The sequence below is a fragment of the Euphorbia lathyris genome, chromosome 2 (assembly GCF_963576675.1).
Source record: "Euphorbia lathyris chromosome 2, ddEupLath1.1, whole genome shotgun sequence".
NCBI lineage: Eukaryota > Viridiplantae > Streptophyta > Magnoliopsida > Malpighiales > Euphorbiaceae > Euphorbia > Euphorbia lathyris.
Window position 1 is genome coordinate 98,854,154 of NC_088911.1, and position 17,774 is coordinate 98,871,927.

Consider the following 17,774-nt stretch of genomic DNA (forward strand, 5'->3'; position numbering starts at 1 on the left):
TAACGGTCTAACAGAGAAAGAGAGAAGAATCATATCTGTATATTATCATTGAAAGGTTACACTTATTTATATATACAGGATGTGTGCTATACAAGATGAGACAAAAATTACATTTATATTGACTGCTACAATCTAGGAGCTAATCAAGGGATCTAATTACGATTGACAGCTATTCTATTGGTTGATAGCCTCTTGTTCTAGTCTACAAATGCCCGAGTTGTGTATCTTTTTTATTCTAACATGAAGTCGATCCTACTACTTTTTCCTTTTCCTTTGCTCATTGTTGATGAAAAATTGTCCACATGTGTAACCATCCCAAAAATAAGAAAATTCAACCTGCTCTATTTAGGGATAACTACAAGCCTCAGCAAAACCCTCAACTTGATAAGCTCCAAAAGAGTTTGTCAGGTCTAGATCATGGCTGCGCGTGGATGTGGTCCCTTCTGGTCTCATTTCCGGGATGTTGTATTTACGAAGGATTGCCTGTCCATGCGCCCAATTGGAAGTAAATAAGAAAAACAATGGGCTTGTTTGTGAATGTTGGCAGTTGCAATCCCTTTGGTCCTCTACGACTGAATGGAAAAGTGTGACTCAATCTTGTCCTTTAAATTATGAACCCTAACCATTAATTGATTAGTATCATACATGACGACCGGGTCGAATACCAATTTGTCACCCATAAATAGGATCTTGTCGCAGGTCTTTTCCTAGGAAGCACCGATACTTCTAGGAGGTTAATGTAGGAGTGTTGGACACTCTGAACATGCGGAGACACTGGTGACATGCACCCAACACGCCAAAATAAGTGTCCTCTCTTTTTAATTTTTTTTTTAATATGGGGACACGGCTTCTGAGTTAATTAGGTAGAATATAGGGTTTTTTTTAATAATTTTACAAAAAGGAGGGGTTGATATAAAAAAATAAATCAAAAGCTAAAGAAAACAGCGGTCCCTTTTTTATGTAAAGAAAAGAAATTAAAATCTAAAACTTGAAAAACCCAAAACTAGAACACAAAAAAACCAAATCAAAGTTAAAAGTTAAAAATATCTAACATAAACACATCTGATCTGCGATTGAGAATCACAAGTTGCAACATAGAGAAACTAAAAACAGCCTTAACTCGATGATGGATGTTAAGTGTTTATAATGAAACTTATTATGGATGTTATATATATAAATATATATATAATTATAATTTTGGCATGTCCATACCGTACCTGTGTCTCATATTTTTTAAAAATGTAGCTTGTCGTACCACACCCGTACCCGTGTCAGTGCTTCCTAGGTCTTTTCACAAGTAAATCCTTAATTTCTCTTGCTTTTCCTGCTCTTCGTGTCGCCTATACTTGGCTCAAAGGTGATTTGTAAGAGATGATCAAATCCTTCCTGTTGTATTTAGGAAGGATTGCCCCTCCATGAGCTACAACCAGAAGTCCATAGGATGAATCCCCAACCATTGATTGATTATTATCAGCCATGACGACCGGTTCGAATACCACTTTGTCATAGGCCCATAAATAGGATCTTGTCACTGGTCTTTCCACAAGTAAATCCTTAATTTCTCTTGCATTTCCTGTTCTCCGAGTCGCCTATACTTGGCTTAAAGGTGATTTGTAAGAGATGATCAAACTGCCTTAATTCTTATTTGACTGAAAATTCATAATTAATTTTATTGAATATGATCCTCTCCTTTAAATAGACAGATCCTAATTTGGTTAACTGATTTGACTAGCTGATTGTGTAAACTTGTTTGGTAAAACTTAATTGATTGCTAATAGCTGTTTGTGTAAAATGACAAATAAGGACATGGTAAAGCCTTTATTTGGGGTTAAAGGGTAGTAATTAGGGGTAAATATGTCCTTCAAAAGAGATGGAGCAATAAGCTAATTGAAAAAGCGTTCAAAATTAGCTTTTTGGACCCAATAAGCTCTTTCAAACATCTCTTCACCAAACACCACTATTAGAGGTTTGACTAGTCAAAACCTCTCAAGTGGCTCAAATCTCTAATTTTACCCCAAAAAGCTCTTTACCAAACAGGGCCATAGTAAACTCTTAAATGATAAGAATCCTAAATAATGACATTACCAAAACAATGGAACTTCTAAACAATGAAAATCCCTAAATACTACAACTCCTAAGCAATAAAATAATAAAAATAAAACTTCCTAAAATAATATATAAACTCTAGTATCAGTAACAGATACTTTGTAGCAATAGTGGAGAATAATCGCTATAAACAAGTTCTAGATAGCCTCAACGACTTCATACATTATCCGACAACTTTAAGGGTTCACAGGATTAGAAAATAAAAAATAAGAAAACCACCGCCAGCAGTAAATGGGTATGCATATATTTTAAACAAGAGGATTCTCAGGGAAGTGGGCTTTACACATCAGACCTTGAACACTACTACCAAAGATAATATCTTACTGACCTGAGATGCATCCTCAAGCATGCATTTCATCATATGTTCAATTGTTGGTTCAATCAGATTCACAAGCAACCTTGGTTTGCCTGCAAAATGTCTATTTGGTGCTTCCTTCGCTGAGAAAAGATGAATCAACTGGAATTTGATGTCACCAACACATCTAACCAGGTATCCTGCTTTGGCATCAATAATCAAATGTGGATAAATAAACCATAAAACCACCTACGTAATGTCTAGTTACTAGGCTAGTAATACTGAGTACCAGAGGGACCTTTCCAAATTTACTGATTACAAATGCTTTGTTGCCTTATATGTCAGTTTGCAAACTCTACATAACATTAACAAATGCATAGTCTGGTATACTTGAAACTGTCCTCAACATGCATATTCTTCAGTTTTCCTCAGAATAATGAAGTTCCAGATTTAACCCTCTGTGACCCAAAAATATGGACATCTTCATTCTTAACAATTGACCCACTCCATATTTACTTGGCATAAACTTCCTTGTTTCTTCTTTTTCTCCCTTTTACTTATGAAACACAATATTTTCAGAAAGCATGACAAACTGATACATAATAAGCAGTTTTATTAACACTCCTCTGTTAGAATTCGTTAACTTAAAGCCCTCCAAAATTTGGAAATTGGGCATGCCAGCGAGAATAATTCTCACAAATTGGTAAAACCCGACTTCTAAAACAACGAATAAAATCTTGACTCTACTACTAGAAAGCTTATCCAAACAGTAATGCACCAAGGAAAATGAAATGAAATTACTGAAGCAAATTAGTATGGACATACTAAAATGAACTAAAAGAACCATAAATTAAAAGAAAAAGCATATGCTGAATGTAAACAATTGAAAGATATAAAATCAGTTTTCTTATTTTCTTGGAAATTGGTTGTCTCTTTTTCTTCTTATTTATGATGCTTCAAAATAGTTGACAGTTAATTGATAACTTTCATGTAAAAACATTATATCATGTCTGCCTCTTCTGCCATAGTACTCTTTACCATTCTCCACTCCTTGATTTACTGGAGCTTCCAGAAAATACCTCCATTTCACTTCACTCAAGCTTCAAATTTCTGATTAAAATAATGAACAGGGCAAGTATTTGCGCCCAATCCACTGCGTCTTAACCAAAAAATTTTTAGCATCAATAGAACTATTCTGATAAGAGTGAGTTATTATTGGAAAACTAAATCAAAGACTGAAGTCTAAAAGCCGTGATTTTGCAATGTAAAACATATATGTGATTATTTGTGAACTGGGAACATTAGCATCCATGTATTAAATTTGTACCAATGTCTATACTCAATTAATGATAAGAAGAGATGTTATATACCCTTGTCAGATGTAGGAAACTTCCGTGCACAGTGGGCCATATACAGCCTACAGTAGGCAGACGCAAGTGGATCTGCTAAACCTCTTATCATCATAACCAAGCGATGAAGGTTGTCTACAGGACTGTCAAGAAGAAAACGCCAGCAGGGCAACAATGCCAACTCTAAATATCTGAAATAAATATTCATATATAAGAAGCGAATATACACATTGATACTTGCCTGCGTGCATTAAGGAAAATGATAAATTATCAAAAAAGGGAAAAAAAAATATTCAACCCAACAATTTTAAGAACTTGGAAAATTGCAGAAAAGTAAATCAATAAACCCCAATCAAACATGCAGTTCACTAGAACACTGACTTCCCTTGTACCAGAACATGATGGTGCCACAAAAAAACTTGATAATAGCAGTAAGTATATCACTGTCACAGGTTTGGGATCTAATTACGGGACCTTGTAACCTAAAATCCTTTTGTTCGGACTTCTTCAGAGATTTCTTTCCTCTGCATATTTTGCTAGGAATTATCTAGAACTCATAAGAGAGAGTTCCCACCTCCAAACATATTTTGGAGATTTAACTTCTCTTTTTCTTTATCGATAATCTGCCCTTTTACTGAACAGTAAATTTGAAAGCTAAACACTATTTTTTTATTCCTAATTAAACTCAACCATTTATCTACTTCTTTCCTAAACAACAGATCTACTGCATAGCTGCAGTAATACTAATTGCAGTAAATAACTAATTATGCAACATATACCTAATTCTACCAAAAAGGCTTTTCTTTGGTTCATTAATGAGTGATAGACCCAGTGGGCTGTTGGATCCAACCTTGACATTTCCCAACCCTTCAAGGGTTGTGTTCGCATACACCAAGGATGGTGCCTCATCTCTTTGCCCCGGATCAAACAGAAGCTCTTTGGCTCATTTCAAGTAGAACAATAATTTATACTGGTGTCCCAAAGTATAAACTTACCCTAAGCCCTTCTCCATCACAGCTTTCTTCAGTTTCTTATGAAAGGAGGTGTGGTTGCCGGACTGGTGATATCCCTTGGTAGCTCCACTCCGTTGTTCGTTGCTCGTCGTTCTGATAGCCTTGCAAGTCTCATTGCCTTGGTGAGGGTATTAGGTTATTGGACCTCAACCTCAACAGCAATGAAGTCTAAACCACTAAGCAGTAAGTCAACTTCTTGGTCAGATAGTCAACTACTCTGATCGACGTTGATAATCTTCCTCTGATCTAGTTCGCCTTAGCTTAGCCAACTCACCCAACTTGTTACTTCCAATAGGGGTCCAAGATGCAGTTCTATATAAATTCCTCATGTCATATCAGGTTGATCCCTTTTTCATCCCTTGGTGTCTGTTGGGGGGAAAAAATGTTTATTGTAGTTTAACCAGCCCAATGGATCAGAAGATCCGACGTATTCAGGGAAAACTAGCTTGGAGAACCTTGGGACGTAAGAACCTTTAGGACTATAGTATATCTGAAATGCATGTTTTGTTCAACTTTTTTTCTCCATTTTGATAACATAACAACACAGAATTCAAGAGAATGTTGAATAAGCCTGAATCAGAGCCTGATAGATTCTTTTGAAATGTGCTACTCTATCTAAGCTATTGATATGTATTATGAAAAATAATAGAGTCCATAAGCATCAATATCTATCATGACAGTTACTCAGGAATACCACAGTTATTGTTTGCTAGCATATCATGTTTTGATTTTAAATTCTATAAGAGCCACAACTTCCAAGATATACAGTGGAACTGAAACATATTTTTTCTAGGAAGAGATTGCTTCCTCAGTGGCTTTGCCATATTTTTCTCTTAGGAAGAAGCCACCCCCTTTGCAATAAATAGATATTTGATATTATAAAAATAGCTACAAGAGAGAAGCACAATGTTCGAAATATGAAAGGCCTAAAGCTCCTCAGTCAATTAAAATTAGAGAAAAAATTAACATCTTCACATGAATATAATTGCCAAAAACATTTAATAGCAAAATGAAATAACAAAAGTTATAGATAAGAACTTCACATGCGTGGAAGAAGCTCTCGGATCGAACCAACTTTGCAAAACCAGTTATAGCAAACTTCCTTAGCATCAGAACAAATATCACTTGCTCTGAAGTTATCTGCCAAATAATTACAGCACAGGTTTCAGGAAACTATCTGGCTGCTACAACAATAAATATAATCAAATCTTTGTCAAAGTTGGGATAGAATAATTGATTTAAAATGACAGTACAGATTCTTCGAAGGATAGATCATCTCATGCCAAATAATTCTAAAAAAGGTTTCAGGAAACTATCTGGCTGCTACAACAACAAACATGTCTAAATCCTTGTCAAAGATGTGATAGATTAATTGATTTAAAATGACAGTACAAGTTCTTATGTCACGTACAAGCGAAGAAATCAGAAGATCAGGGAGTGATTGTGATATTAGCCTTCAATTTCAGTTTCTGTTATTTGTTATTTTGTTGTTTTATGAGGATGGAATTCCATCATTCCTTTCTTTATTGTTTTATTCCTTATTTTGTCATTTTGCTATTGAAGTGGTCCTGCAATCCCAAGGTTACTGCCACCTGGCATAACTGTTTTTTTCCTCACTCTATTTAGAGGAGGCTGTATCTTGTTGAAGAGTATCAAAAGGAATTAATTGAAATTACTCTCTTCTCTCTCTCTCTCTCTTTCTCTCTACCTATTCTCTCTGCTCTCTTTCTTTTCTCACCTCATCTTCTCTTCTAAAATTCCTTCTCAATTTCTTAGGTCAGGTTCTAAACCTGACATCTTACAAGGATAGATCATTTCATTGCTTTATTTCGTATGCCACAAGTACATAATCATGCAAACCTTGTAAGTCCTATACATGACATCACTGCAATTTTCTATCCCCATTTCAATCTGCATTAGCAAACAGATGCAGTTGACAGATAAACTCAGACACATAGTAATGTGCTGACATTTGTGCACATCCACATTGATATGTGCTTATATACAACCATAATAGCCTGTTAATTGACTTGAAAGTAAGATTGTAACAGGCGTCAGGGATCTCCAGATGAAAAATCTAATAGTCAGTAACTCAGATTTATCTACAACTAAGACAGGGAATTTCTTTCTGTATATCAAAACTGAGCCTAATCCTTTTAAAATATTGACCCTGCTTTCATCATTGTTAAAGCAAAGAGATAAGTCTGATTGTAACAGAAGACGGACAGAGGAACCAATTAGAATGATGTAGACCTGGTAATGTACTTAGAAAAGCTCCATCTTCAGCAAATTCAGCTTTCTGTCTTATGCGTTTCCATACCATATCTCCAAGCATATCCATTATATCAGTTACAAGAACAAATAATGTTGGATAAAACTGTAGAACTGATGTATCCATCAAAAGCTTGGCGACCTGCAAAACAGAAAAATAAAATTTTAACTATGGCTAAGTAGCGAAAATACTCACAACTTCATCCTGTGTGATTCATACTGCATAAATGTGTTTAATTCTGACTTAAGTCCATGAAAATCTGAACAATGACTGCTTTTCAGCTATAATTAAATCTTCAAGCTATATAAAACATAATTTGGGGTTAAATAAGCTTCAGCCAGCAACTACTAAATATTCATAGATCATCGACCAACACGTTTGTTGTTCTTAGCCAGTTAGGAGGAGAAACTCTAGTGAACAGCATATAAATTAATATCCTGATTCCTTCCAATGGAAAAAACCAAATGAAAACTAAAATCAACCTAGGAACATAATTAAAAATCACCTGATACCTGACAACAAACAAACAGAATAGCAGCTACCTTTATGGACAACTTCAAAGCCGTCCCACGATCTTCAGCATTCCAAGCACACATAATTTCATCTTTGAGCTCGTGTAATCGTGAAACGTACTCTTGCTGAGTGATGACCTTTCCACCATCATCAAAATCTTTTTGCAAATCATTCAATTCCTCGATATGCTCTGAAGATTTGTCATATTTTGCAACTTGGTGTCTTCCATAAGTACATTAAAAAAAATTGCAGCAAATTAAACAGGAAAACAATACGATATCAATTTTAAAAATTGTAACCTATAGGGGCATTCAGCTTATGCATTATGACACAACTTTGGTGGCGAGTAACAGTTGCTTGACAATCAATCAGGCTGTAGACCCAGGAGACCAGCAACAGGGACTAATTTCTTATGGAATTAATGTAAAAAAAAAGAGTAGGAAATATTTTCAAGGAAATTTCACATGGCTTTGATACATTTAGAGTAAGAATATAAGCTTTTAGAAGATGAGTGTTATAGTGATTGCCAGAAAAGAGGACATAAACAATAGATATATTAATGCCAAGAACATGTGTGAAGAACTTAGTCCCTGTTGGCATTAATATATCTATTGTTTATGTCCTCATTAATGCAGCCATTCCTTGAAAGATGCTCTAAGAGCTAAAAGGCGATTAAATTTCATTTTACAGAACCAAGTAAAAATTCACCAGGCTATAAGTGTTGGTCTGAGGTTGAGAGTTTGGTTTTCTTGTGGATAAGTTAATTCTATGTCCAAAGATATCAGAAGCTTTTCTCTATGCATCTTCTGCTCATGCGTTATGGATGAAGCTCCAAAAACAATTTGGCGAGAACAATGGCCTTCAATTGTTCCATCTCAAACAAGAACTTAGCAAGATAACACAGGGAAGTCTTTCTGTTTCTTCTTATTTATGAAATTGAAAAAGGTTTGGGATGAAATTTCTGTTTTAGAAAAAATAATAATAAAAACTATTATTGGACCTTACCTATAAGCTAAAGCTTTTGGGTCAAATGGTTCCTTCACATGGTACCAGAGCCTTCTAGTCCAATGTTGGGACACCCAATATTGGGTCATCCGCAGATGTCCAATCCTGTAAACTTCACGCTCTAGATGTCTAGACTTGGGCGTGAAGGAGTGTGTTAAGTATCTCATATTGGCTAGCTATAAAGATAAGGAGTCATTTATAAGTGTGAGGCAATCCTGCCCCTTAAATGTACCTTTTGGGATGAGTTAACCCTTTTACATGGTATCAGAGCCTCTTAAACCAAGTGACCGAGTCAAAACATGACAACTCCATTTGTTAATGGAATTTCAACACATGGTAAGATGGACTTGTGTTGCATATGCTTCAAAGCCCAGGGGGCATTCGCGTGCGAGAGTGTGTCAGAGATAATAATAATAGCTATTCTTAGGCTTTACCTATCAGCTTAAGCTTTTGGGTCAAATGGTTCCTTGACACAACCGTTGTTAAATCGTAATTGTGGAGGATCAAGTCATACAATTCCTTTTATGGTTTAAATGCATACTATGAACATGCATGTAATCAAATTTTGCTTATGGATCCAGTTCCACATATCAACAAAGCATACTCAGTACAAAGAGCATAAAAACAGAAAGGTTACAAAGCAAAACATCTCATTGATTTTGCTAATGTTGTTGTCAAAGTCACAGATCCAAGGAAGAAGAAATTGTTCAAAGGCAAAGAGAATAAGTTGATAAGTTCTTCACTCCAAGAATCCAGACATGTTAAGGAAGAATGCTTCTTACTTCAAGAATATCCAGACGGGTACAAAGGCAAGAAAGTACCTATTACAGTTGGAACTTTCACAATGAAAGTTTGGCTCATTCGTAAAAGTGGACATTAACAATGCTTATCTCCATGGTTTCATTGATGAGGAGATCTATCTTGAACCTCCTACAGGTTACAAAATTGCTCAGCCTGGCCAAGTTTGTAGACTGCAGAAGTCTTTATATGGCTTGAAGCAGGTTAGTAAGCAATGGTACAAGGAATTCATAGGAAAACTGACAACCACGGGATTTAGAAAATCCTTTTATGATTATTGCATTTCACGAAACAGGCTCAAGGTGAATTTTAGCTATAGTCATTTATGTTGAATGCACTCATTACAGGATATTACAGGATCTTCAGAGCAAATGATCTCTAAAGTTAAGAAGGAACTTGATGCAACTTTTTACAATTAAAGACTTGGGATATGCAAAATTCTTTTTAGGATTTGAGATTACATGATCCCTTCTACTATCCTTCTTAGTCAACACAAGTATATATCTGATATGATTTAGATGTAGGCCTCACAAATGCTTCTATTGTTTCAAGTCCTATTCCTAGTGGGGCTCAATTGGATTTACCATCTCCTCCTTTTGATCCAGAGTTGCATCGAAGATTATTGGCAGATTATTAGGATTCACAAGACCTGATATATACTTTATCACACAATAACTTAGTCAATTCATGATATCACCTATTGATTGGCATATGGCTGTTTCTATTCATGTCCTGAAATATCTCGAAGGGACAATAAATCTTGGCCTCTTCTATTATGCTACTAACAACTTTCAACTCACGAGTTATTGTGACTCATATTGGGGAAGATGTAAGCGTACACGAAGGTCCATCACTGGTTACTTTGTTTTGCTCGGCAATTCACTTGTTTCTTGGAAATCAAAGAAACAAAACACAGTGAGTAGAAATTTTGCTAAGGCATAATATAGAGCAATGGCTACAACAGTCAGTGAGTTGAAATGGCTTAGTTTTACTTGGTGAATTCAACATTAAGGTTCAATTACCCATCTCTATCCACTATGATAACCAAGCAGCTATATACATTTCTGCTAATCCAATTTTTCACGAGAAAATAAAACATATTGATATCGATTGTCATGTTGTGAGAGATAATAATGTTGAAGGATTCATTGATGAAAATTACATTAGTTCAAATGCTCAATTGGCAGATTTCTTAACTAAGCCGTTACCTAGCTCGTCCATGTTTCCTGACCTGTTTTATGTAAGCTTGGGTTTTTGTTTGTCACTCCAGCTTGAGAGGGGAGTGTTAAAATATGCAAGCTGGACAGTAGAAAGAATTGAAGGATGCAAGCTCGAAAATGGCAGAAACTTTTTAATTTTCGGTTACAATTACTTGCTGATGTGGCATTATGTATCAGCTCACTAAGAATGCATGAGCAAGCTCTTTTGTATTGTTGATTGACTATAAATAGCTACAAGTTGTAATAAATTTATCAATTAATAAAGTTCAGTGAACTTTTTCTCTTTTCTCTCTCAAATTCTGCAATTACTTCACCCCTTCATACTTGACTAATAAATTTCCTCTTACTGACAGGGGAATCGGGATGGTGAACGAGACTGAAGAAAATGCATTGATATTATAAGCAACAGCTTGAAATTTAAGCATCTCATAGTGAATAAGAGCAGATATGATGATGCGAAGAGGAAGAGGATTCATTCAGTCAAGCCAAATGCTCGAAACTAATGCTTAGACTTGAGCTAAGTAAAGAACATCCTGGTTGTTATATGAGCATTTAAAGTCAAAACAAACTAAACCAAGCAATTTAATGCTTTGTACCAAAAATTATTAACACTTCGAATTAAAAGCAAATATTGAAAATAAACAAACCATACCGTACCTTTGCCACGTTTAATTATCACATCCGGCATCTGGTAAAAACATTCCAAACAAGAAAGTCTCAATATTAGGATTTTAAGGCAGATGATGAGAAAACAAATAAAAAATAGAATAAAAAAATTGCTTACTGAAGAGAGAGAAATCATTTTAGATACAGGAAACTTTTGCATTAAGAATCTCTTAAAGGAGGTCCACTCCTTCGATGGAATTTGAGTAGTAGCTTCACTGGATAAACTGACATTTGGAGCATTCTCAACTTCAAGAGCATCCTCATTAAGAACCGATGCATTATAATCCCCTCCTCTCAACGGATCAAAGAAATCATTATCTTGATGGTGTACAACAACAACATCCTATAATTTAATACCAATAAACTATGTCAAGAACATAGACACTCTATGGATGCAAACAAACAAAATTTAAACTAAAAATCTAACACAGTAACTAAATATTATTTGGGGGAAATTCATCAAAGCGAACTAAGGCTTCTTATCAAAATAATTTGTATAGAGATTCATCGAGACCTGGTTCAAGGGAGATTGTGAGGGAGATGGAGATGAGAGAGGATGGTGATCGGCGCGTGAACGAGGGATCGCCCTGGCCTCCTGTTCGGAACTGTAATTTCGAGGCCTGAACTCCATGCGATATTCAATGCTGGTATCAATTAGCTCATTAACCATTTCATACCTTTTGGCCTCTTCTCGTGTTTAGGGAGTCAAATGCACAGTATTGCAATTGCGAGCGGATGATGACTAAAATATATTTTTGTATTAATAACAAAATTAAAATTAAAATTTAATTTCGATATCAAAAAATTCATTATTAAAAAAAAATCCCATTGAAAAGGTGAGATGAAAAATCCTAGTTTCCAGTTAGTCTCTAGCTTTACATTTCATCAGTATTTATTTACATCTTAACTCATATATATTCACTTTGTTTATGTTATGTGACAATAATGAAAAAGATAAAGTTAAATGCATCACTTTGTTTATGTTATGTGACCATAATGAAAAAAATAAAGTTAAATGCATCATGATTACTAAAGTGTTATATTTATATATCGATAATCACTAAAATAATCTTTTATTTAATTTTTTTACTGTGCCTGTGTGAAAATATTGATAAAAGAATTGTATGTAACGAATGAAATGGCAAGTATTTTTTTTTTTTTTTATGAAGGATAGCAATCTAATGTGACGAATGAAATGGCAAGTATTATTTTTTGCAAATTGATGTTTTCGAGCGAGTTTTTGTGAAAATATTTATTAGTTGTTCATTTGTTGGCAAAAAAAAAATCAATATGATCACTTTTTTTTCAAGCACATGATAGCAATAAAATGATGTGATGTTAATATACTTCATTATACTATTTTGAACTTGATTTTTTTATAGATCAATAACACTAGTATTATCACATTTTATAATAATTAAGATACCAAAATCCTCAAATTTGTGGTTATAACCATAAGATTTGTGTGACATAAAATCCAAGAGTCATATGTTTTAATGTTTAGCTTCACATATTAATAATATATTAATAATGTTACTATAGATTACTTTTTATTGAAATGTGATACAAGATAATTTCTTAAAAATTTGACAATTACTAAATGTACTTTTTCTTTCTAAGCGATCAAACAATTCATAGTTGCTAACACTCACATATATCACAAATAATGAAATTTAAAATAATGAAATTTAGATCTTTTTGAGATTTGTCTTAAAACATTCACGTATAATTCTTTGGGTTGGAATGATAACAAGTACAAAAACATAAAAACAAATGGACATCAAGTTTACGGACAGTTAAGTATAAGAGATAATATATCATACCTCTATATACTTTGACGTTAACATTATTATCTAATTCATCTAGTGTTGATATTATTGTTGTGCTCATTGGAGTGTTAATATGGTTATAATTTTGTAGTTGAAACTTCTTTAGCAAGTCTTTTGTATATTTTCTTTGTTTGGTAAAAGATTTCATCCCTTCCTTGTTTGATTTGAAAACTCGAAGAATGTTAATTCTTTGACATTTCAAATTTAATCAGTATTTACTCGCTAAAGTTTGTATATAAACTTTCATTAGTATCTATTAAGGGCATCAATTTGATTGAGAAATGACAGATTAGAGGGTTGGAAGAAATCGAGTCAAAAAGGCTCAAATCGAAGCAACGAAACTACATTAGAGGTCATAATTATTACTACATCAAATGATGTTCGAAGGGACAATCACGAAGCAACAAAAGGGTCGGAAGTTTCGGTAGCAAACAAGGGAGCATCAAAAGAACGAAAAATAAGTGGAAGGGCCATTTATAGACATCGGGTCACCAATCCAAGGATCCATCTGATCATAATTGAAGCATTTTAGACTGCTGGCCCAACTAATGGTCAATGGCCTTAAATCATTGGGATTTCACGCTTAACTCTTCTCTTTCAATTTGGAATTCGTTTTTTTTTTTGAGGGGAAACGAGCTACTATTCATTAGAATCAACACGAGCATCATTACAAATTAACGCCCAGACACAATTGGGGGCATCCTCAACTAGATAAACAGGATTTGTTAGGCTCTTTGCCCATTTTGCAACGGCATCAGCTACCGAATTGCAGGCTCTAGGTGTATGAACAAACGAACAACTGTGAAAACACGAGGCTACTGTCACTATATCCGTATACAGTTCATGGAGAGAGGTGTTTGGGATTACTGCCGAATTAATTGTATCAATAACGCTTTTGGAATCCGATTCAATTATAACGTCACCGAAAGCTAGTTCCCGTGCCCATGTGACTGCTTCGAATACTGCCCTTGTTTCTCCAGTTGTTACTGATGCGGCTAGGCCGATATGGATGCCCACAGATGCCATAACTAGTCCGTCTGTGTTTCTCGCAATCAGTCCCACCCTGCAATCCCAGTCATTAGTCCCCATTGAGGCATCACAGTTTATTTTAATGACGCCAAGAGGGGGTCGACACTAGGATTTCTTAGGGATAAGGGTCTGTTCGTGAGAAGCACTTCGTTCGGACTCCTCGCGCACAGCAGCCGTGCAGGCCTGGTCCCATTCTGTCAGGAAATTTTGAGCTTTTGTAATGATTGTTTCAGCCGGGATCCAACGTCGTTCGTGGTGCCAGACATTCCTCCTGTGCCACATCCACCAAGTTATCACTACGACCATGTTAAATTCTTTCCACCGGAGTTTCGAGCTGCAGAAGTCCAGCCAATCAAGCATATTAATTATTCTCGTTTTATCCACCCGCCAAGGAACTGGTGCTTTGCGCCAAACCTCTTTCGCGTATAGGCAGTCCATAAAGCAATGGCGCAGGTCTTCATGGCCGTAGTTGTAGCACGGGCATCTTAGTTCATCTGAAAGTTCGCGTCGGCTAAGAGCATCGCCTGTTGGGAGTTTATTACCCGACATTCTCCACAGAAAATGTTTGATCTTTGCCGGCAGATTAAGGGACCAAATCTTCTTGTATATCGACCGATCCCGCGAGATACCAGATGACGAGCTATTACCTGCAAGACGAGCATTTTCTGCTATATAATAGCAAGATTTAACAGAGAAGTTACCTGATGTTGTGTAACCCCAGTACATTCTGTCCGGCGGAAGACGGAAGCTAATATTAATCTTACAGATTTCGTTTAGTTCATCAATTTGGAAGAAACGGTGAAGCATTTCCCGATTCCAACACTTGTTCTCGGGATCGATTAGCTCGTGTACTAGTACCGGTTTTGGGGTATCAATAGCAACCAGCGGATGGCGGGCATTCAGTGAGGGTATCCAATTATCGAACCAGATATTAATATTCAGACCATTACCGACTCTCCAACATAGTCCTTTGCGGAACGTTTCCCTTGCCGTCAGGACACCACGCCAGAAGTAGCTCGGCCCCGAGCACGTTGGTGCGTCGAGGAAGTTTGTCAGCGGGAAATATTTTGCCTTAAGCACTTTGGCACATAACGAGCTTGGGTTGCACATTATCCGCCAGCACTGTTTTGACAGTAACGCCAGATTAAATGATCGCATACTACGGAAACCAAGTCCCCCTTCAAACTTCGATTTGTAAGCAATATCCCAGGCTAGCCAATAGATCGGTTGTTTACTCGCGGTTCCTCCCCACCAAAATCGGCTAATTGCACTTTGGATCTCTTTACAGAAGTAATCTGGAAGGAGAAAACAGGACATAATATAAGTGGGAATGGATTGTATGACAGATTTTATCAGTACCTCTCTACCTCCTACCGATAACTTTCGTTCCTCCCACCCTCTTAATCTGCGATTAATTCTTTCTTTTATTACCGAGAAAACTTCTCTTTGTGATCTCCCAATAATTATCGGGAGCCCCAGATACCTAGGGAGAGCCCCAGTTTCCCGCACCCTGAGTAAATCGGTGAGCAATTGTTTCCTTTCCGGCTTCACACCACAGCTGTAGAACACTTCGGATTTGTCGAAATTTATCATCTGTCCCGATGCTCTTCCATACGCAGTAAGAATGTTCTGTATTTCACTAATTTCTGTTGCGCTTGCTCTCCCAAAAATCAACGAATCATCTGCAAAAAACAAATGAGAAATACTCGGTCCATCACAGCTAGCCTTAACCCCATGAATCTTCCCTTCAGTTTCAGCTTTCCTGATATTTGCTGAGAATGCTTCTGCACAGATGATAAACATGTAGGGGGAGATGGGATCCCCTTGACGTAAGCCTCTACTCGGCTTTAAAAACCCTCTTGGCTGACCATTTATCAGGTAAGATAACGAAACTGAAGATATACACATCATGATTAGTGCTATAAAGTGACGGGGAAATAACATTTGTTCAAGCACTTTCTGAAGGAAAACCCATTCAACCCGATCATATGCTTTGCTCATGTCAAGCTTTAAGGCAAAATTCCCTCTACTCCCTTTTATTCGGGTCTGCATACTATGAAAAGCTTCAAATCCGGTGATAGCATTATCAGTGATTGCCCGGCCAGGGACAAAGGCCGATTGTGTATCATGAATCACAGAAGGAAGTACGCTCTTTAGTCTATTGGCTATCACTTTGGATATTAGCTTATAAAGAACGTTGCATAGCGCAATAGGACGCATGTCCTTCATGGAGGAGGGGTCTTTAACTTTAGGGATTAGAGCAACAAAAGTATGGTTTAACTTATCAGGCATAATTCCAGATTCAAGAACATTCAGAACCAGAGCAACAATGTCATCCCCAATAATATTCCAATAGTTTTGAAAGAAAAGAGCAGACATACCATCCGGGCCTGGAGCTTTGGATGGGTTGATTTGTTTAATTGCCCCAATTACTTCCTCCTTTGTAAATTGTTGTGATAGTGATTGTTGTTGTTCCCGTGTTAAGGTATTCCCAATTGCACCAACGAACTATTCAAAATTGTCCAGATTTGAGCTTGAAAACAGATCACTGAAGTATTCAGTTACCACATTTGCGATTGCCTGGTCTCCTTCCACCCAGTTCCCTTCTTCATTTTTAATCTGCCGAATCAGGTTGTTCCGGCGCCTCGCAGAGGCCTTTGCGTGAAAAAATCCTGTATTTCGGTCGCCCAGCTTGAGCCATTCAATCCTGGCCCGTTGCTTCCATTTCACCTCCTCTATTCCCTGTAATTCTTTGATTAACTCGGATAGGGCCTGTTCTGTGTCATGGAGTCGCGGCTCCGCTTGCTGCTGAATAGCCTCAAGCTGCTGCATTTCCGACGCAATCCGTTTTCTCAGATTCCCGTATTTCTCTCGATTCCACGATGCTAAGGCCACTGATACTGAATGGATTTTTTCCTGCACACTTCGTCCCACCCCTCCATCACACCATTGTGCCGAAATAAGCTCCTTGCAAGAGCTGTTCGACGCCCAGAACGGTTCAAAACGGAATTGACACTGTCGGCGGCGTCCACCATTTATTCCATCTGACTCAAGCAACAACGGGCAGTGATCCGATGCTAACCGAGGGAGGATTTTGATCTCCATATTGGGAAATTTTGCTATCCACTCGGGTGAGGCCGTGAATCTGTCAAGTCTTTCCCAAATTTCATCCGTTCCGGATCTGTTGTTGTGCCATGTGTATAATGGACCAGAGCTGTTAATATCCACAAGGTTGCAATTCTCCAAGCAATCCCGGAAACATTGCATCTCAGCTTTATCCCGGGTGAGTCCCCCTCTTTTCTCCGACGTCCATAATATCTCATTAAAATCTCCAAAGCAGACAAGTGGGAGAGTATCAACTGACCCAAAGTGGTTAATCAGATCCCATGTTAATCTTTTATTTTGTCGTTCCGGCCACCCATAAACTGCTAAATTTCTCCAACTCAACTGATTCAAGTGTAAGGTAAAGTAAACACAGTGGTTCGAATAATTCTGAATCCGCAGATCTAAATCTTTATTCCATCCCAGTATAAGGCCACCACTCAGCCCCACTGGATCAATAATAAAAAAATTAAAGCTACTAAAATAATGGTAAAACTTACTGCAATCATTCTTCCGCATTCTGGTTTCCATGAGAAAGAATACGTCTGGGCAATTTTCATTAATCAGGCGTTGTAGT

General features: G+C 36.8%; 1 protein-coding gene across 7 annotated transcripts in view; it reads right to left on the reverse strand.

The window, feature by feature from the left end:
- Positions 1-11,971, reverse strand: part of LOC136219105 (uncharacterized) — a 35,488-nt gene extending 23,517 nt beyond the window's left edge. The window contains exons 1-8 of one of the 7 annotated variants that reach the window (XM_066006354.1): positions 11,752-11,971; positions 11,356-11,580; positions 11,229-11,259; positions 7,548-7,738; positions 7,017-7,176; positions 5,807-5,903; positions 3,772-3,941; positions 2,435-2,601 (exon numbers count right to left, since the gene is read on the reverse strand). In XM_066006354.1, coding sequence (XP_065862426.1) covers positions 2,435-2,601; positions 3,772-3,941; positions 5,807-5,903; positions 7,017-7,176; positions 7,548-7,738; positions 11,229-11,259; positions 11,356-11,580; positions 11,752-11,907 — 1,197 coding nt within the window. In that variant the 5' untranslated portion in view covers positions 11,908-11,971. Of the gene's footprint in view, positions 1-2,434; positions 2,602-3,771; positions 3,942-5,806; positions 5,904-7,016; positions 7,177-7,547; positions 7,771-9,374; positions 9,484-11,228; positions 11,260-11,355; positions 11,581-11,751 lie in introns of those variants that run through there. The other 6 variants (XM_066006355.1, XM_066006352.1, XM_066006353.1 and 3 more) reach the window with 6 other exon arrangements.
- Between the last annotated feature and the right edge of the window lie 5,803 nt (positions 11,972-17,774).